The sequence below is a fragment of the Taudactylus pleione genome, unplaced genomic scaffold (assembly GCF_031769625.1).
Source record: "Taudactylus pleione unplaced genomic scaffold, aTauple2 ptg000095l, whole genome shotgun sequence".
Taxonomy (NCBI): domain Eukaryota; kingdom Metazoa; phylum Chordata; class Amphibia; order Anura; family Myobatrachidae; genus Taudactylus; species Taudactylus pleione.
In genome coordinates, this window is record NW_028284497.1 from 5072157 (window position 1) to 5093123 (window position 20967).

The 20967-nt window shown below is 46.8% G+C and overlaps 1 protein-coding gene across 2 annotated transcripts in view; it reads right to left on the bottom strand.

The window, feature by feature from the left end:
* Nucleotides 1–614: 614 nt before the first annotated feature.
* PNP (purine nucleoside phosphorylase) overlaps nucleotides 615–20967 on the bottom strand; it is a 103616-nt gene continuing 83263 nt past the window's right edge. For both annotated transcript variants that reach the window (XM_088469916.1, XM_088469915.1), the window contains exon 6: nucleotides 615–3948. In XM_088469916.1, the coding sequence (XP_088326042.1) occupies nucleotides 3731–3948 (218 nt within the window). In that variant the 3' untranslated portion in view covers nucleotides 615–3730. The remainder of the gene's footprint in view (nucleotides 3949–20967) is intronic.

Genomic DNA, 20967 nt, shown 5'->3' on the forward strand with positions numbered 1-20967 from the left:
TTTTTAATGGTTGACAACAAAAGCCGGAAATTGTAGAGGAAACCACCTGTGATTGCTGAGATTACCACAATGGAGTTTTCATGATTCGCAGTCTAGTTGGTAAGGTGCCATGTCATGTAATAATAATAATAGTACAATTTAGTAATGTGATGGAAACGTATGCAGCCATATTGCATGCTAAGTAATAAATGAGGATCTTCGCTCGCATTGAGAGCCCCCATCCATCCACTTGTAAAAGTAGCCGTCATTATAGTCAGCACATTAGCACCAGCACTATCCACTGAAATCTCACCTCTGAGTAGCCCATATGCCCGCAACATGCCCTCAGTCGGAACATTTATCCTACATGTGAGCACCCAGTTGCTGTCCAGTTAAACACACTCAGCCACAAGTGGAGATGCGGGTGAGATGTGGGTGACTTTGAACTACCCATACTAGCTGAAAGGTGCATGTGCTCCACCATGGAACATGCACAACACGGAAAATCACAAGATCTGTCCATAAAACAGACTTGCAAGTAGCCCCAAAGTGAATCACAATAATGGCTGTTTAAGTAAAAGGCCACTTTCTGTTTCTGGAAATACCACATACAGTAAACACACAAAATACATAGATTTAATATACAATATATTTTATTTAAGCCTTGTGTATAGAAAGAATAGAGGTATATATCATTTGCAGAAGGAATGTCAGACACATACAACAGAAATGAAATGTTTCCATCATCACACAGGAAACACGAGATGTGTTACAGAGTTCCTCTATACTGTACAGTCTGGGAGTAATCTTGGGATACAAGAGAAGGATTGTACTGACAGCTTATGCTTATAATAACCTGGTTTTCTCCAACATTGAATTAGCAATAGATTTTGTATCATTTTACCAATAAAAAACATATATGGACCCTAATAAAGTTATACTCTGCAGAAAAAGGGAGAGAAAACTGTAAACTTACAGCTATAAAATAAACAGTAATACAGTGGATGTGTAGAATGTATTATAGTGAAATACATTGCATAACAATTGTTTTACTATGATTATATAAGATGATGAGCAGGTCATTATCTCATTTACACACAGTTGTCATATAGAAATTATACAATATAGAAATGAATAATTCTTCTAATCAGGAGTGGATAACACTATAGCCATGTTAGTCACACTATAGCCATGTAAGTCTATAGGAGGTACCCTATTGGCTGAGAGTGATACTTTCTTACAAGCCAGTCATATAGAAATTACATACAGTATAGAAATGAATAATTCTTCTAATCAGGAGTGGATAACACTATAGCCATGTTAGTCACACTATAGCCATGTAAGTCTATAGGAGGTACCCTATTGGCTGAGAGTGATACTTTCTTACAAGCCAGTCATATAGAAATTACATACAGTATAGAAATGAATAATTCTTCTAATCAGGAGTGGATAACACTATAGCCATGTAAGTCACACTATAGCCATTAGTCACACTATAGCCATGTAAGTCTATAGGAGGTACCCTGAAATGTTGTCTGACAGTGATACTTTCTTACAAGCCAGTCATATAGAAATTACATACAGTATAGAAATGAATAATTCTTCTAATCAGGAGTGGATAACACTATAGCCATGTTAGTCACACTATAGCCATGTAAGTCTATAGGAGGTACCCTGAAATGTTGGCTGAGAGTGATACGTTCTTACAAGCCAGTCATATAGAAATTACATACAGTATAGAAATGAATAATTCTTCTAATCAGGAGTGGATAACACTATAGCCATGTTAGTCACACTATAGCCATTAGTCACACTATAGCCATGTAAGTCTATAGGAGGTACCCTGAAATGTTGTCTGACAGTGATACTTTCTTACAAGCCAGTCATATAGAAATTACATACAGTATAGAAATGAATAATTCTTCTAATCAGGAGTGGATAACACTATAGCCATGTAAGTCTATAGGAGGTACCCTGAAATGTTGTCTGACAGTGATACTTTCTTACAAGCCAGTCATATAGAAATTACATACAGTATAGAAATGAATAATTCTTCTAATCAGGAGTGGATAACACTATAGCCATGTAAGTCACACTATAGCAATGTAAGTCTATAGGAGGTACCCTGAAATGTTGGCTGAGAGTGATACGTTCTTACAAGCCAGTCATATAGAAATTACATACAGTATAGAAATGAATAATTCTTCTAATCAGGAGTGGATAACACTATAGCCATGTAAGTCTATAGGAGGTACCCTGAAATGTTGTCTGACAGTGATACTTTCTTACAAGCCAGTCATATAGAAATTACATACAGTATAGAAATGAATAATTCTTCTAATCAGGAGTGGATAACACTATAGCCATGTTAGTCACACTATAGCCATGTAAGTCTATAGGAGGTACCCTGAAATGTTGGCTGAGAGTGATACGTTCTTACAAGCCAGTCATATAGAAATTACATACAGTATAGAAATGAATAATTCTTCTAATCAGGAGTGGATAACACTATAGCCATGTTAGTCACACTATAGCCATTAGTCACACTATAGCCATGTAAGTCTATAGGAGGTACCCTGAAATGTTGTCTGACAGTGATACTTTCTTACAAGCCAGTCATATAGAAATTACATACAGTATAGAAATGAATAATTCTTCTAATCAGGAGTGGATAACACTATAGCCATGTAAGTCTATAGGAGGTACCCTGAAATGTTGTCTGACAGTGATACTTTCTTACAAGCCAGTCATATAGAAATTACATACAGTATAGAAATGAATAATTCTTCTAATCAGGAGTGGATAACACTATAGCCATGTAAGTCACACTATAGCAATGTAAGTCTATAGGAGGTACCCTGAAATGTTGGCTGAGAGTGATACGTTCTTACAAGCCAGTCATATAGAAATTACATACAGTATAGAAATGAATAATTCTTCTAATCAGGAGTGGATAACACTATAGCCATGTAAGTCTATAGGAGGTACCCTGAAATGTTGTCTGACAGTGATACTTTCTTACAAGCCAGTCATATAGAAATTACATACAGTATAGAAATGAATAATTCTTCTAATCAGGAGTGGATAACACTATAGCCATGTTAGTCACACTATAGCCATGTAAGTCTATAGGAGGTACCCTGAAATGTTGGCTGAGAGTGATACTTTCTTACAAGCCAGTACATACAAGTGTTGCTTTAACCATTTTACGCATTGTGTGTGTTATTAAGTAGGTTTAACTGTTTTACCTAACCAAATTCAAGTTTGTATTATTATTATTATTATCATCAGGAAGCAAATCTTTATTATACATGTTCAAAATTAATATTTAATAAATCAACATGTGCTCAAGGAGGTCTAAATAAATACAGTCGGTAATGAAAAAATAATTACATTCATTCAATTAGCCTTCTTAATAATTTATGTGTAACAGAACAATATTATCACAGGAGATAAAATAAATACAGACAGAGATATCGGAGGTCCAGTATATACACAGACTATGAGAATGTAGCCGAGGAATGCATTGTGGAATGCAATTTATACAGTATGAGAGGATTACAGAATAGCAATGCTGTGTCTGTCCTGAACACCAGTACATGGGTACAGAACAATAGCAATGCAATCCCAAGGATTTGAAAAATGTTATGGTTGGCTAAGCAGTAAGGCGTGTCTGGATCAAATCTCTGGAGGGTACATACAAGATGGAGTACAGCACTTGTTTCTCTCCATCCTCACATCCCCTGTTCTTCTAGCACACATTATTACTCAGCTCCATGCGCTGGACCAGAACAGACACCAGCTTCTCCATGTATTTGGCACTGTCCTTCCCAGCCTGGAGCACTTCTTCATGGTTAGCAATGGCTTCACTGTCGTAGTCCATCACAGCTTTATTGGTAATCAGAGATATGCCCAGAACCTTCAGGCCGCAGTGTCTGCCCACAATGACTTCAGGTACTGTGCTCATCCCTGGACAATGAAAGACAAGGAATAGATGAGACGTTAGATAAACCACAGGGCTTGTATAATAACATGGTCCATAGAGATCCAGCTGAAATGTGCTGTAACCAGACTTTGAGAAAATGATAGATCAAGGGAGATCATCTTTATGCTACTACAGCACATATGTGTTGTTTGCACCTTATTACAAAATAAGCCTTTGTGTATATCAGATGGAGGTGTAATAATATCCAGTGCTGTTAGATTAACAGCCAGTACTGTACTGAGAGATATACAGTATCTTCAGAGATATCAACAGTAATAATGATTTTGCATGGTGTGTAGAAGGAGAAAACTAAGCTGCACACTAATACCCCTTTTACACCAAAATTCGGGATCTGACCTGGGATTTGAAACATGGTTCCAACCCGGGACAGAACCCTTATACATTGCGGCTTTGACCCAGGTTACTCCCGTGTCGGACCGTTTACACTGCACATGGGTGCTGTGTTAAGTTTTCTTCCGGCAGTTCCTATGTTGTAAACGGGACCTGGGTCGGATGACCAGGATCACCCATTTACACTGACCCATAACACAGGTCCAACCCTGCTCGCTACCTGGGTTGGATTGACGGGTCACTAGATCCGGGTTATTTTTCGGGGACTCTTTTACACTGAGCTGTGACCCAGGTTGACACGGCAATAACCCGGATTATTTGGTCACTGTAAAAGAGGTGTAATACATTGTAATTTTACTTTTCAGTACACTCATATTTTCATTGTGTGAGGCTGTCACAGTACACAGAGGCCTACCCTTCCCTTCTCAGTGTACTCTGGTGTTTACATTGTGTGAGACTGTCACAGTACAGAGAGACCTACCCTTCCCTTCCTCGTTCTCAGTGTACTCTGGTGTTTACATTGTGTGAGACTGTCACAGTACACAGAGGCCTACCCTTCCCTTCTCAGTGTACTCTGGTGTTTACATTGTGTGAGACTGTCACAGTACAGAGAGACCTACCCTTCCCTTCCTCCTTCTCAGTGTACTCTGGTGTTTACATTGTGTGAGACTGTCACAGTACACAGAGGCCTACCCTTCCCTTCCCAGTGTACTCTGGTGTTTACATTGTGTGAGACTGTCACAGTACACAGAGGCCTACCCTTCCCTTCTCAGTGTACTCTGGTGTTTACATCATACTTGCCGACAATCTGGCTGCTCCTTCCGGGAGGGAGCAGCCAGATCGGCAGAACAGGGGGCGTGGCCGGCAAAAGGGGGCGGGCCCAAAGGAGCTGAGGTCTGTTTGCGGGTGTGACAGGGGGCGGGGCCACGCGATCGCGTCATTTTAGTCCCGCCTCCGCTACACAATGCAGAAAAAAGGCATTGTGAAGCAGGGGGCGGGGCCAAAATGACGCGAATCGCGTCAGCGGCCCCCGCTGCGGGGGTTAATCAGGTAATGGGGAGGGGGGATCGGCGGCAGGCGGGAGGCTTGCCTGTCTTTCCGGGGGGGCGGGAGCTGCACCCGTTTATCGGGAGGCTCCCGCCCGAATCGTGAGGGTAGGCAACCCTGGTTTACATTGTGTGAGACTGTCACAGTACACAGAGGCCTACCCTTCCCTTCCTCCTTCTCAGTGTACTCTGGTGTTTACATTGTGTGAGACTGTCACAGTACACAGAGGCCTACCCAACCCTTCCCTTCTCAATGTACTCTGGTGTTTACATTGTGTGAGACTGTCACAGTACACAGAGGCCTACCCTTCCCTTCTCAGTGTACTCTGGTGTTTACATTGTATGAGACTGTCACAGTACACAGAGGCCTACACTCTCCTTCCTCCTTCTCAGTGTGCTCTGGTGTTTACATTGTGTGAGACTGTCACAGTACACAGAGGCCTACCCTCTCCTTCCTCCTTCTCAGTGTACTCTGGTGTTTACATTGTGTGAGACTGTCACAGTACACAGAGGCCTACCCTTCCCTTCCTCCTTCTCAGTGTGCTCTGGTGTTTACATTGTGTGAGATTGTTACAGTACACAGAGGCCTACCCCCCCCCCCTTCCTCCTTCTCAGTGTACTCTGGTGTTTACATTGTGTGAGACTGTCACAGTACACAGAGGCCTACCCTTCCCTTCCCTTCTCAGTTTACTCTGGTGTTTACATTGTGTGAGACTGTCACAGTACACAGAGGCCTACCCTCCCCTTCCTCCTTCTCAGTTTACTCTGGTGTTTGCATTGTGTGAGACTGTCACAGTACACAGAGGCCTACCTTTCCCTTCCTCCTTCTCAGTGTACTCTGGTGTTTACATCGTGTGAGACTGTCACAGTACATAGAGGCCTACCCTTCCCTTCTCAGTGTACTCTGGTGTTTACATTGTGTGAGACTGTCACAGTACACAGAGGCCTACCCTTCCCTTCCCTTCTCAGTGTACACTGGTGTTTACATTGTGTGAGGCTGTCACAGTACACAGAGGCCTACCCTTCCCTTCTCAGTATATTCTGGTGTTTACATTGTGTGAGACTGTCACAGTACACAGAGGCCTACCCTTCCATTCCCTTCTCAGTGTACTCTGGTGTTTACATTGTGTGAAACTGTCACAGTACACAGAGGCCTACCCTCTCCTTCCTCCTTCTCAGTGTGCTCTGGTGTTTACATTGTGTGAGACTGTCACAGTACACAGAGGCCTACCCTCCCCTTCCTCATTCTCCGTGTACTCTGGTGTTTACATTGTGTGAGACTGTCACAGTACACAGAGGCCTACCCCCCCCCCCTTCCTCCTTCTCAGTGTGCTCTGGTGTTTAAATTGTGTGAGACTGTCACATTACACAGAGGCCTACCCTTCCCTTCCTCCTTCTCAGTGTGCTCTGGTGTTTACATTGTGTGAGACTGTCACACTACATAGAGGCCTACCCTTCCCTTCCCTTCTCAGTGTACTCTGGTGTTTACATTGTGTGAGACTGTCACAGTACATAGAGGCCTACCCTTCCCTTCTTAGTGTACTCTGGTGTTTACATTGTGTGAGACTGTCACAGTACATAGAGGCCTACCCTTCCCTTCTCAGTGTACTCTGGTGTTTACATTGTGTGAGACTGTCACAGTACATATAGGCCTACCCTTCCCTTCTCAGTGTACTCTGGTGTTTACATTGTGTGAGACTGTCACAGTACACAGAGGCCTACCCTTCCGTTCCTCCTTCTCAGTGTACTCTGGTGTTTACATTGTGTGAGACTGTCACAGTACACAGGGGCCTACCCTTCCCTTCCTCCTTCTCAGTGTGCTCTGGTGTTTACATTGTGTGAGACTGTCACAGTACACAGAGGCCTACCCTTCCCTTCTCAGTGTACTCTGGTGTTTACATTGTGTGAGACTGTCACAGTACACAGGGGCCTACCCTTCCCTTCCTCCTTCTCAGTGTGCTCTGGTGTTTACATGGTGTGAGACTGTCACAGTACACAGAGGCCTACCCTCCCCTTCCTCCTTCTCAGTGTATTCTGGTGATTACAATGTGTGAGACTGTCACAGTACACAGAGGCCTACCCCCCCCCTTCCTCCTTCTCAGTGTGCTCTGGTGTTTACATTGTGTGAGACTGTCACAGTACACAGAGGCATACCCTCCCCTTCCTCGTTCTCAGTGTACTCTGGTGTTTACATTGTGTGAGTCTGTCACAGTACACAGAGGCCTTCCCTTCCGTTCCTCCTTCTCAGTGTACTCTGGTGTTTACATTGTGTGAGACTGTCACAGTAATCAGAGGCCTACCCTCCCCTTCCTCCTTCTCAGTGTGCTCTGGTGTTTACATTGTGTGAGACTGTCACAGTACATAGAGGCCTACCCTTCCCTTCTCAGTGTACTGTGGTGTTTACATTGTGTGAGACTGTCAAAGTACACAGAGGCCTACCCTTCCCTTCCTCCTTCTCGGTGTACTCTGGTGTTTACATTGTGTGAGGCTGTCACAGTATACAGAGGCCTACCCGTCCCTTCCTCCTTCTCAGTGTACTCTGGTGTTTACATTGTGTGAGACTGTCACAGTACACAGGGGCCTACCCTTCCCTTCTCAGTGTACTCTGTTGTTTACATTGTGTGAGACTGCCACAGTATACAGAGGCCTACCCTTCCCTTCCTCCTTCTCAGTGTGCTCTGGTGTTTACATTGTGTGAGACTGTCACAGTACATAGAGGCCTACCCTTCCCTTCTCAGTGTACTCTGGTGTTTACATTGTGTGAGACTGTCACAGTACACAGAGGCCTACCCTTCCCTTCCTCTTTGTCAGTGTACTCTGGTGTTTACATTGTGTGAGACTGTCACAGTACACAGAGGCCTACCCTCACCTTCTCAGTGTTCTCTGGTGTTTACATTGTATGAGACTGTCACAGTATACAGAGGCCTACCCTTCCCTTCGTCCTTCTCAGTGTGCTCTGGTGTTTACATTGTGTGAGACTGTCACAGTACACAGAGGCCTACCCTTCCCTTCCCTTCTCAGTGTACTCTGGTGTTTACATTGTGTGAGACTGTCACAGTACACAGAGGCCTACCCTCCCCTTCCTCCTTCTCAGTGTACTCTGGTGTTTACATTGTGTGAGACTGTCACAGTACACAGAGGCCTACCCCTCCCTTCCTCCTTCTCAGTGTGCTCTGGTGTTTACATTGTGTGAGACTGTCACAGTACACAGAGGCCTACCCTTCCCTTCCCTTCTCAGTTTACTCTGGTGTCTGCATTGTGTGAGACTGTCACAGTACACAGAGGCCTACCCTCCCCTTCCTCCTTCTCAGTGTGCTCTGGTGTTTACATTGTGTGAGACTGTCACAGTACATAGAGGCCTACCCTTCCCTTCTCAGTGTACTCTGGTGTTTACATTGTGTGAGACTGTCACAGTACATAGAGTCCTACCCTTTCCTTCCTCCTTCTCAGTGTATTCTGGTGTTTACATTGTGTGAGGCTGTCACAGTACACAGAGGCCTACCCTTCCCTTATCAGTGTACTCTGGTGTTTACATTGTGTGAGACTGTCACAGTACACAGAGGCCTACCCTTCCCTTCCTCCTTCTCAGTGTACTCTGGTGTTTACATTGTGTGAGACTGTCACAGTACACAGAGGCCTACCCTTCCCTTCCCTTCTCAGTATACTCTGGTGTTTACATTGTGTGAGACTGTCACAGTACACAGAGGCCTACCCTTCCCTTCCCTTCTCAGTGTACTCTGGTGTTTACATTGAGTGAGACTGTCACAGTACACAGAGGCCTACCCTTCCCTTCCCTTCTCAGTGTACTCTGGTGTTTACATTGTGTGACACTGTCACAGTACACAGAGGCCTACCCCCCCCCCCTTCCTCCTTCTCAGTGTGCTCTGGTGTTTACATTGTGTGAGACTGTCACAGTACACAGAGGCCTACCCTTCCCTTCCCTTCTCAGTTTACTCTGGTGTTTGCATTGTGTGAGACTGTCACAGTATACAGAGGCATACCCTCCCCTTCATCCTTCTCAGTGTGCTCTGGTGTTTACATTGTGTGAGACTGTCACATTACACAGAGGCCTACCCTTCCCCCTTCTCAGTGTGCTCTGGTATTTACATTGTGTGAGACTGTCACAGTACATAGAGGCCTACCCTTCCCTTCTCAGTGTACTCTGGTGTTTACATTGTGTGAGGCTGTCACAGTACACAGAGGCCTACCCTTCCCTTCTCAGTGTACTCTGGTGTTTACATTGTGTGAGACTGTCACAGTACATAGAGGCCTACCCTTCCCTTCTCAGTGTACTCTGGTGTTTACATTGTGTGAGACTGCCACAGTACATAGAGGCCTACCCTTCCCTTCTCAGTGTACTCTGGTGTTTACATTGTGTGAGACTGTCACAGTACACAGAGGCCTACCCTTCCCTTCCTCCTTCTCAGTGTACTCTGGTGTTTACATTGTGTGAAACTGTCACAGTACACAGAGGCCTACCCTTCCCTTCCCTTCTCAGTGTACTCTGGTGTTTACATTGTGTGAGACTGTCACAGTACACAGAGGCCTACCCTTCCCTTCCCTTCTCAGTGTACTCTGGTGTTTACATTGTGTGACACTGTCACAGTACACAGAGCCCTACCCCCCCCCCCCTTCCTCCTTCTCAGTGTGCTCTGGTGTTTACATTGTGTGAGACTGTCACAGTACACAGAGGCCTACCCTTCCCTTCCCTTCTCAGTTTACTCTGGTGTTTGCATTGTGTGAGACTGTCACAGTATACAGAGGCATACCCTCCCCTTCATCCTTCTCAGTGTGCTCTGGTGTTTACATTGTGTGAGACTGTCACATTACACAGAGGCCTACCCTTCCCCCTTCTCAGTGTGCTCTGGTATTTACATTGTGTGAGACTGTCACAGTACATAGAGGCCTACCCTTCCCTTCTCAGTGTACTCTGGTGTTTACATTGTGTGAGGCTGTCACAGTACACAGAGGCCTACCCTTCCCTTCTCAGTGTACTCTGGTGTTTACATTGTGTGAGACTGTCACAGTACATAGAGGCCTACCCTTCCCTTCTCAGTGTACTCTGGTGTTTACATTGTGTGAGACTGCCACAGTACATAGAGGCCTACCCTTCCCTTCTCAGTGTACTCTGGGGTTTACATTGTGTGAGACTGTCACAGTACACAGAGGCCTACCCTTCCGTTCCTCCTTCTCAGTGTACTCTGGTGTTTACATTGTGTGAGACTGTCACAGTAATCAGAGGCCTACCCTCCCCTTCCTCCTTCTCAGTGTGCTCTGGTGTTTACATTGTGTGAGACTGTCACAGTACATAGAGGCCTACCCTTCCCTTCTCAGTGTACTCTGGTGTTTACATTGTGTGAGACTATCAAAGTACACAGAGGCCTACCCTTCCCTTCCCTTCCTCCTTCTCAGTGTACTCTGGTGTTTACATTGTGTGGGCTATCACAGTATACAGAGGCCTACCCGTCCCTTCCTCCTTCTCAGTGTGCTCTGGTGCTTACATTGTGTGAGACTGTCCCAGTACACAGAGGCCTACCCTTCCCTTCCTCCTTCTCAGTGTACTCTGGTGTTTACATTGTGTGAGACTGTCACAGTACACAGAGGCCTACCCTTCCCTTCTCAGTGTACTCTGTTGTTTACATTGAGTGAGACTGTCACAGTACACAGAGGCCTACCTTCCCCTTCCTCCTTCTCAGTGTGCTCTGGTGTTTACATTTTGTGAGACTGTCACAGTACACAGAGGCCTACCCTCCCCTTCCTCCTTCTCAGTGTACTCTGGTGTTTACATTGTGTGAGACTGTCACAGTTCACAGAGGCCTACCCCCCCCCCCTTCCTCCTTCTCAGTGTGCTCTGGTGTTTACATTGTGTGAGACTGTCACAGTACACAGAGGCCTACCCTTCCCTTCCCTTCTCAGTTTACTCTGGTGTTTGCATTGTGTGAGACTGTCACAGTACACAGAGGCATACCCTCCCCTTCCTCCTTCTCAGTGTACTCTGGTGTTTACATTGTGTGAGACTGTCACATTACACAGAGGCCTACCCTTCCCTTCCTCCTTCTCAGTGTGCTCTGGTGTTTACATTGTGTGAGACTGTCACAGTACATAGAGGCCTACCCTTCCCTTCTCAGTGTACTCTGGTGTTTACATTGTGTGAGACTGTCACAGTACAAAGAGGCCTACCCTTCCCTTCTCAGTGTACTCTGGTGTTTACATTGTGCGAGACTGTCACAGTACACAGAGGCCTACCCTTCCCTTCTCAGTGTTCTCTGGTGTTTACATTGTGTGAGACTGTCACAGTACACAGAGGCCTACCCTTCCTTTCCTCCTTCTCAGTGTACTCTGGTGTTTACATTGTGTGAGACTGTCACAGTACATAGAAGCCTACCCTTCCCTTCTCAGTGTACTCTGGTGTTTACATTGTGTGAGACTGTCACAGTACACAGGGGCCTACCCTTCCCTTCCTCCTTCTCAGTGTGCTCTGGTGTTTACATTGTGTGAGACTGTCACAGTACACAGAGGCCTACCCTTCCCTTCTCAGTGTACTCTGGTGTTTACATTGTGTGAGACTGTCACAGTACACAGGGGCCTACCCTTCCCTTCCTCCTTCTCAGTGTGCTCTGGTGTTTACATGGTGTGAGACTGTCACAGTACACAGAGGCCTACCCTCCCCTTCCTCCTTCTCAGTGTATTCTGGTGATTACAATGTGTGAGACTGTCACAGTACACAGAGGCCTACCCCCCCCCTTCCTCCTTCTCAGTGTGCTCTGGTGTTTACATTGTGTGAGACTGTCACAGTACACAGAGGCCTACCCTTCCCTTCCCTTCTCAGTTTACTCTGGTGTTTGCATTATGTGAGACTGTCACAGTACACAGAGGCATACCCTCCCCTTCCTCGTTCTCAGTGTGCTCTGGTGTTTACATTGTGTGAGACTGTCACATTACACAGAGGCCTACCCTTCCCTTCCTCCTTCTCAGTGTGCTCTGGTGTTTACATTGTGTGAGACTGTCACTGTACATAGAGGCCTACCCTTCCCTTCTCAGTGTACTCTGGTGTTTACATTGTGTGAGACTGTCACAGTACATAGAGGCCTACCCTTCCCTTCCCTTCTCAGTTTACTCTGGTGTTTGCATTGTGTGAGACTGTCACAGTACATAGAGGCCTACCCTTCCCTTCTCAGTGTACTCTGGTGTTTACATTGTGTGAGTCTGTCACAGTACACAGAGGCCTTCCCTTCCGTTCCTCCTTCTCAGTGTACTCTGGTGTTTACATTGTGTGAGACTGTCACAGTAATCAGAGGCCTACCCTCCCCTTCCTCCTTCTCAGTGTGCTCTGGTGTTTACATTGTGTGAGACTGTCACAGTACATAGAGGCCTACCCTTCCCTTCTCAGTGTACTGTGGTGTTTACATTGTGTGAGACTGTCAAAGTACACAGAGGCCTACCCTTCCCTTCCTCCTTCTCAGTGTACTCTGGTGTTTACATTGTGTGAGGCTGTCACAGTATACAGAGGCCTACCCGTCCCTTCCTCCTTCTCAGTGTACTCTGGTGTTTACATTGTGTGAGACTGTCACAGTACACAGGGGCCTACCCTTCCCTTCTCAGTGTACTCTGTTGTTTACATTGTGTGAGACTGCCACAGTATACAGAGGCCTACCCTTCCCTTCCTCCTTCTCAGTGTGCTCTGGTGTTTACATTGTGTGAGACTGTCACAGTACATAGAGGCCTACCCTTCCCTTCTCAGTGTACTCTGGTGTTTACATTGTGTGAGACTGTCACAGTACACAGAGGCCTACCCTTCCCTTCCTCTTTGTCAGTGTACTCTGGTGTTTACATTGTGTGAGACTGTCACAGTACACAGAGGCCTACCCTTCCCTTCTCAGTGTTCTCTGGTGTTTACATTGTATGAGACTGTCACAGTATACAGAGGCCTAACCTTCCCTTCGTCCTTCTCAGTGTGCTCTGGTGTTTACATTGTGTGAGACTTTCACAGTACACAGAGGCCTACCCTTCCCTTCCCTTCTCAGTGTACTCTGGTGTTTACATTGTGTGAGACTGTCACAGTACACAGAGGCCTACCCTCCCCTTCCTCCTTCTCAGTGTACTCTGGTGTTTACATTGTGTGAGACTGTCACAGTACACAGAGGCCTACCCCTCCCTTCCTCCTTCTCAGTGTGCTCTGGTGTTTACATTGTGTGAGACTGTCACAGTACACAGAGGCCTACCCTTCCCTTCCCTTCTCAGTTTACTCTGGTGTCTGCATTGTGTGAGACTGTCACAGTACACAGAGGCCTACCCTCCCCTTCCTCCTTCTAAGTGTGCTCTGGTGTTTACATTGTGTGAGACTGTCACAGTACATAGAGGCCTACCCTTCCCTTCTCAGTGTACTCTGGTGTTTACATTGTGTGAGACTGTCACAGTACATAGAGTCCTACCCTTTCCTTCCTCCTTCTCAGTGTATTCTGGTGTTTACATTGTGTGAGGCTGTCACAGTACACAGAGGCCTACCCTTCCCTTATCAGTGTACTCTGGTGTTTACATTGTGTGAGACTGTCACAGTACACAGAGGCCTACCCTTCCCTTCCTCCTTCTCAGTGTACTCTGGTGTTTACATTGTGTGAGACTGTCACAGTACACAGAGGCCTACCCTTCCCTTCCCTTCTCAGTGTACTCTGGTGTTTACATTGTGTGAGACTGTCACAGTACACAGAGGCCTACCCTTCCCTTCCCTTCTCAGTGTACTCTGGTGTTTACATTGTGTGAGACTGTCACAGTACACAGAGGCCTACCCTTCCCTTCCCTTCTCAGTGTACTCTGGTGTTTACATTGTGTGACACTGTCACAGTACACAGAGGCCTACCCCCCCCCCTTCCTCCTTCTCAGTGTGCTCTGGTGTTTACATTCTGTGAGACTGTCACAGTACACAGAGGCCTACCCTTCCCTTCCCTTCTCAGTTTACTCTGGTGTTTGCATTGTGTGAGACTGTCACAGTATACAGAGGCATACCCTCCCCTTCATCCTTCTCAGTGTGCTCTGGTGTTTACATTGTGTGAGACTGTCACATTACACAGAGGCCTACCCTTCCCCCTTCTCAGTGTGCTCTGGTATTTACATTGTGTGAGACTGTCACAGTACATAGAGGCCTACCCTTCCCTTCTCAGTGTACTCTGGTGTTTACATTGTGTGAGGCTGTCACAGTACACAGAGGCCTACCCTTCCCTTCTCAGTGTACTCTGGTGTTTACATTGTGTGAGACTGTCACAGTACATAGAGGCCTACCCTTCCCTTCTCAGTGTACTCTGGTGTTTACATTGTGTGAGACTGCCACAGTACATAGAGGCCTACCCTTCCCTTCTCAGTGTACTCTGGTGTTTACATTGTGTGAGACTGTCACAGTACACAGAGGCCTACCCTTCCCTTCCTCCTTCTCAGTGTACTCTGGTGTTTACATTGTGTGAGACTGTCACAGTACACAGAGGCCTACCCTTCCCTTCCCTTCTCAGTGTACTCTGGTATTTACATTGTGTGAGACTGTCACAGTACACAGAGGCCTACCCTTCCCTTCCCTTCTCAGTGTACTCTGGTGTTTACATTGTGTGAGACTGTCACAGTACACAGAGGCCTACCCTTCCCTTCCCTTCTCAGTGTACTCTGGTGTTTACATTGTGTGACACTGTCACAGTACACAGAGGCCTACCCCCCCCCCTTCCTCCTTCTCAGTGTGCTCTGGTGTTTACATTGTGTGAGACTGTCACAGTACACAGAGGCCTACCCTTCCCTTCCCTTCTCAGTTTACTCTGGTGTTTGCATTGTGTGAGACTGTCACAGTATACAGAGGCATACCCTCCCCTTCATCCTTCTCAGTGTGCTCTGGTGTTTACATTGTGTGAGACTGTCACATTACACAGAGGCCTACCCTTCCCCCTTCTCAGTGTGCTCTGGTATTTACATTGTGTGAGACTGTCACAGTACATAGAGGCCTACCCTTCCCTTCTCAGTGTACTCTGGTGTTTACATTGTGTGAGGCTGTCACAGTACACAGAGGCCTACCCTTCCCTTCTCAGTGTACTCTGGTGTTTACATTGTGTGAGACTGTCACAGTACATAGAGGCCTACCCTTCCCTTCTCAGTGTACTCTGGTGTTTACATTGTGTGAGACTGCCACAGTACATAGAGGCCTACCCTTCCCTTCTCAGTGTACTCTGGTGTTTACATTGTGTGAGACTGTCACAGTACACAGAGGCCTACCCTTCCCTTCCTCCTTCTCAGTGTACTCTGGTGTTTACATTGTGTGAGACTGTCACAGTACACAGAGGCCTACCCTTCCCTTCCCTTCTCAGTGTACTCTGGTGTTTACATTGTGTGAGACTGTCACAGTACACAGAGGCCTACCCTTCCCTTCCCTTCTCAGTGTACTCTGGTGTTTACATTGTGTGAGACTGTCACAGTACACAGAGGCCTACCCTTCCCTTCCCTTCTCAGTGTACTCTGGTGTTTACATTGTGTGACACTGTCACAGTACACAGAGGCCTACCCCCCCCCCTTCTCAGTGTGCTCTGGTATTTACATTGTGTGAGACTGTCACAGTACATAGAGGCCTACCCTTCCCTTCTCAGTGTACTCTGGTGTTTACATTGTGTGAGGCTGTCACAGTACATAGAGGCCTACCCTTCCCTTCTCAGTGTACTCTGGTGTTTACATTGTGTGAGACTGTCACAGTACACAGAGGCCTACCCTTCCCTTCCTCCTTCTCAGTGTACTCTGGTGTTTACATTGTGTGAGACTGTCACAGTACACAGAGGCCTACCCTTCCCTTCCCTTCTCAGTGTACTCTGGTGTTTACATTGTGTGAGACTGTCACAGTACACAGAGGCCTACCCTTCCCTTCCCTTCTCAGTGTACTCTGGTGTTTGCATTGTGTGAGACTGTCACAGTATACAGAGGCATACCCTCCCCTTCATCCTTCTCAGTGTGCTCTGGTGTTTACATTGTGTGAGACTGTCACATTACACAGAGGCCTACCCTTCCCCCTTCTCAGTGTGCTCTGGTATTTACATTGTGTGAGACTGTCACAGTACATAGAGGCCTACCCTTCCCTTCTCAGTGTACTCTGGTGTTTACATTGTGTGAGGCTGTCACAGTACACAGAGGCCTACCCTTCCCTTCTCAGTGTACTCTGGTGTTTACATTGTGTGAGACTGTCACAGTACATAGAGGCCTACCCTTCCCTTCTCAGTGTACTCTGGTGTTTACATTGTGTGAGACTGCCACAGTACATAGAGGCCTACCCTTCCCTTCTCAGTGTACTCTGGTGTTTACATTGTGTGAGACTGTCACAGTACACAGAGGCCTACCCTTCCCTTCCTCCTTCTCAGTGTACTCTGGTGTTTACATTGTGTGAGACTGTCACAGTACACAGAGGCCTACCCTTCCCTTCCCTTCTCAGTGTACTCTGGTGTTTACATTGTGTGAGACTGTCACAGTACACAGAGGCCTACCCTTCCCTTCTCAGTGTACTCTGGTGTTTACATTGAGTGAGACTGTCACAGTACACAGAGGCCTACCCTTCCCTTCCCTTCTCAGTGTACTCTGGTGTTTACATTGTGTGACACTGTCACAGTACACAGAGGCCTACCCCCCCCCCTTCCTCCTTCTCAGTGTGCTCTGGTGTTTACATTGTGTGAGACTGTCACAGTACACAGAGGCCTACCCTTCCCTTCTCAGTTTACTCTGGTGTTTGCATTGTGTGAGACTGTCACAGTATACAGAGGCATACCCTCCCCTTCATCCTTCTCAGTGTGCTCTGGTGTTTACATTGTGTGAGACTGTCACATTACACAGAGGCCTACCCTTCCCCCTTCTCAGTGTGCTCTGGTATTTACATTGTGTGAGACTGTCACAGTACATAGAGGCCTACCCTTCCCTTCTCAGTGTACTCTGGTGTTTACATTGTGTGAGGCTGTCACAGTACACAGAGGCCTACCCTTCCCTTCTCAGTGTACTCTGGTGTTTACATTGTGTGAGACTGTCACAGTACATAGAGGCCTACCCTTCCCTTCTCAGTGTACTCTGGTGTTTACATTGTGTGAGACTGCCACAGTACATAGAGGCCTACCCTTCCCTTCTCAGTGTACTCTGGTGTTTACATTGTGTGAGACTGTCACAGTACACAGAGGCCTACCCTTCCCTTCTTCCTTCTCAGTGTACTCTGGTGTTTACATTGTGTGAGACTGTCACAGTACACAGAGGCCTACCCTTCCCTTCCCTTCTCAGTGTACTCTGGTGTTTACATTGTGTGAGACTGTCACAGTACACAGAGGCCTACCCTTCCCTTCCCTTCTCAGTGTACTCTGGTGTTTACATTGTGTGAGACTGTCACAGTACACAGAGGCCTACCCTTCCCTTCCCTTCTCAGTGTACTCTGGTGTTTACATTGTGTGACACTGTCACAGTACACAGAGGCCTACCCCCCCCCCTTCCTCCTTCTCAGTGTGCTCTGGTGTTTACATTGTGTGAGACTGTCACAGTACACAGAGGCCTACCCTTCCCTTCCCTTCTCAGTTTACTCTGGTGTTTGCATTGTGTGAGACTGTCACAGTATACAGAGGCATACCCTCCCCTTCATCCTTCTCAGTGTGCTCTGGTGTTTACATTGTGTGAGACTGTCACATTACACAGAGGCCTACCCTTCCCCCTTCTCAGTGTGCTCTGGTATTTACATTGTGTGAGACTGTCACAGTACATAGAGGCCTACCCTTCCCTTCTCAGTGTACTCTGGTGTTTACATTGTGTGAGGCTGTCACAGTACACAGAGGCCTACCCTTCCCTTCTCAGTGTACTCTGGTGTTTACATTGTGTGAGACTGTCACAGTACATAGAGGCCTACCCTTCCCTTCTCAGTGTACTCTGGTGTTTACATTGTGTGAGACTGCCACAGTACATAGAGGCCTACCCTTCCCTTCTCAGTGTACTCTGGGGTTTACATTGTGTGAGACTGTCACATTACACAGAGGCCTACCCTTCCGTTCCTCCTTCTCAGTGTACTCTGGTGTTTACATTGTGTGAGACTGTCACAGTAATCAGAGGCCTACCCTCCCCTTCCTCCTTCTCAGTGTGCTCTGGTGTTTACATTGTGTGAGACTGTCACAGTACATAGAGGCCTACCCTTCCCTTCTCAGTGTACTCTGGTGTTTACATTGTGTGAGACTATCAAAGTACACAGAGGCCTACCCTTCCCTTCCCTTCCTCCTTCTCAGTGTACTCTGGTGTTTACATTGTGTGGGCTATCACAGTATACAGAGGCCTACCCGTCCCTTCCTCCTTCTCAGTGTGCTCTGGTGCTTACATTGTGTGAGACTGTCCCAGTACACAGAGGCCTACCCTTCCCTTCCTCCTTCTCAGTGTACTCTGGTGTTTACATTGTGTGAGACTGTCACAGTACACAGAGGCCTACCCTTCCCTTCTCAGTGTACTCTGTTGTTTACATTGAGTGAGACTGTCACAGTACACAGAGGCCTACCTTCCCCTTCCTCCTTCTCAGTGTGCTCTGGTGTTTACATTTTGTGAGACTGTCACAGTACACAGAGGCCTACCCTCCCCTTCCTCCTTCTCAGTGTACTCTGGTGTTTACATTGTGTGAGACTGTCACAGTTCACAGAGGCCTACCCCCCCCCCCCCCTTCCTCCTTCTCAGTGTGCTCTGGTGTTTACATTGTGTGAGACTGTCACAGTACACAGAGGCCTACCCTTCCCTTCTCAGTTTACTCTGGTGTTTGCATTGTGTGAGACTGTCACAGTACACAGAGGCATACCCTCCCCTTCCTCCTTCTCAGTGTACTCTGGTGTTTACATTGTGTGAGACTGTCACATTACACAGAGGCCTACCCTTCCCTTCCTCCTTCTCAGTGTGCTCTGGTGTTTACATTGTGTGAGACTGTCACAGTACATAGAGGCCTACCCTTCCCTTCTCAGTGTACTCTGGTGTTTACATTGTGTGAGACTGTCACAGTACAAAGAGGCCTACCCTTCCCTTCTCAGTGTACTCTGGTGTTTACATTGTGTGAGACTGTCACAGTACACAGAGGCCTACCCTTCCCTTCTCAGTGTTCTCTGGTGTTTACATTGTGTGAGACTGTCACAGTACACAGAGGCCTACCCTTCCGTTCCTCCTTCTCAGTGTACTCTGGTGTTTACATTGTGTGAGACTGTCACAGTACATAGAAGCCTACCCTTCCCTTCTCAGTGTACTCTGGTGTTTACATTGTGTGAGACTGTCACAGTACACAGAGGCCTACCCTTCCCTTCTCAGTGTACTCTGGTGTTTACATTGTGTGAGACTGTCACAGTACACAGGGGCCTACCATTCCCTTCCTCCTTCTCAGTGTGCTCTGGTGTTTACATGGTGTGAGACTGTCACAGTACACAGTGGCCTACCCTCCCCTTCCTCCTACTCAGTGTATTCTGGTGATTACAATGTGTGAGACTGTCACAGTACACAGAGGCCTACCCCCCCCCTTCCTCCTTCTCAGTGTGCTCTGGTGTTTACATTGTGTGAGACTGTCACAGTACACAGAGGCCTACCCTTCCCTTCCCTTCTCAGTTTACTCTGGTGTTTGCATTGTGTGAGACTGTCACAGTACACAGAGGCATACCCTCCCCTTCCTCGTTCTCAGTGTGCTCTGGTGTTTACATTGTGTGAGACTGTCACATTACACAGAGGCCTACCCTTCCCTTCCTCCTTCTCAGTGTGCTCTGGTGTTTACATTGTGTGAGACTGTCACTGTACATAGAGGCCTACCCTTCCCTTCTCAGTGTACTCTGGTGTTTACATTGTGTGAGACTGTCACAGTACACAGAGGCCTACCCTTCCCTTCCCTTCTCAGTTTACTCTGGTGTTTGCATTGTGTGAGACTGTCACAGTATACAGAGGCATACCCTCCCCTTCATCCTTCTCAGTGTGCTCTGGTGTTTACATTGTGTGAGACTGTCACATTACACAGAGGCCTACCCTTCCCCCTTCTCAGTGTGCTCTGGTATTTACATTGTGTGAGACTGTCACAGTACATAGAGGCCTACCCTTCCCTTCTCAGTGTACTCTGGTGTTTACATTGTGTGAGGCTGTCACAGTACACAGAGGCCTACCCTTCCCTTCTCAGTGTACTCTGGTGTTTACATTGTGTGAGACTGTCACAGTACATAGAGGCCTACCCTTCCCTTCTCAGTGTACTCTGGTGTTTACATTGTGTGAGACTGCCACAGTACATAGAGGCCTACCCTTCCCTTCTCAGTGTACTCTGGGGTTTACATTGTGTGAGACTGTCACAGTACACAGAGGCCTACCCTTCCGTTCCTCCTTCTCAGTGTACTCTGGTGTTTACATTGTGTGAGACTGTCACAGTAATCAGAGGCCTACCCTCCCCTTCCTCCTTCTCAGTGTGCTCTGGTGTTTACATTGTGTGAGACTGTCACAGTACATAGAGGCCTACCCTTCCCTTCTCAGTGTACTCTGGTGTTTACATTGTGTGAGACTATCAAAGTACACAGAGGCCTACCCTTCCCTTCCCTTCCTCCTTCTCAGTGTACTCTGGTGTTTACATTGTGTGGGCTATCA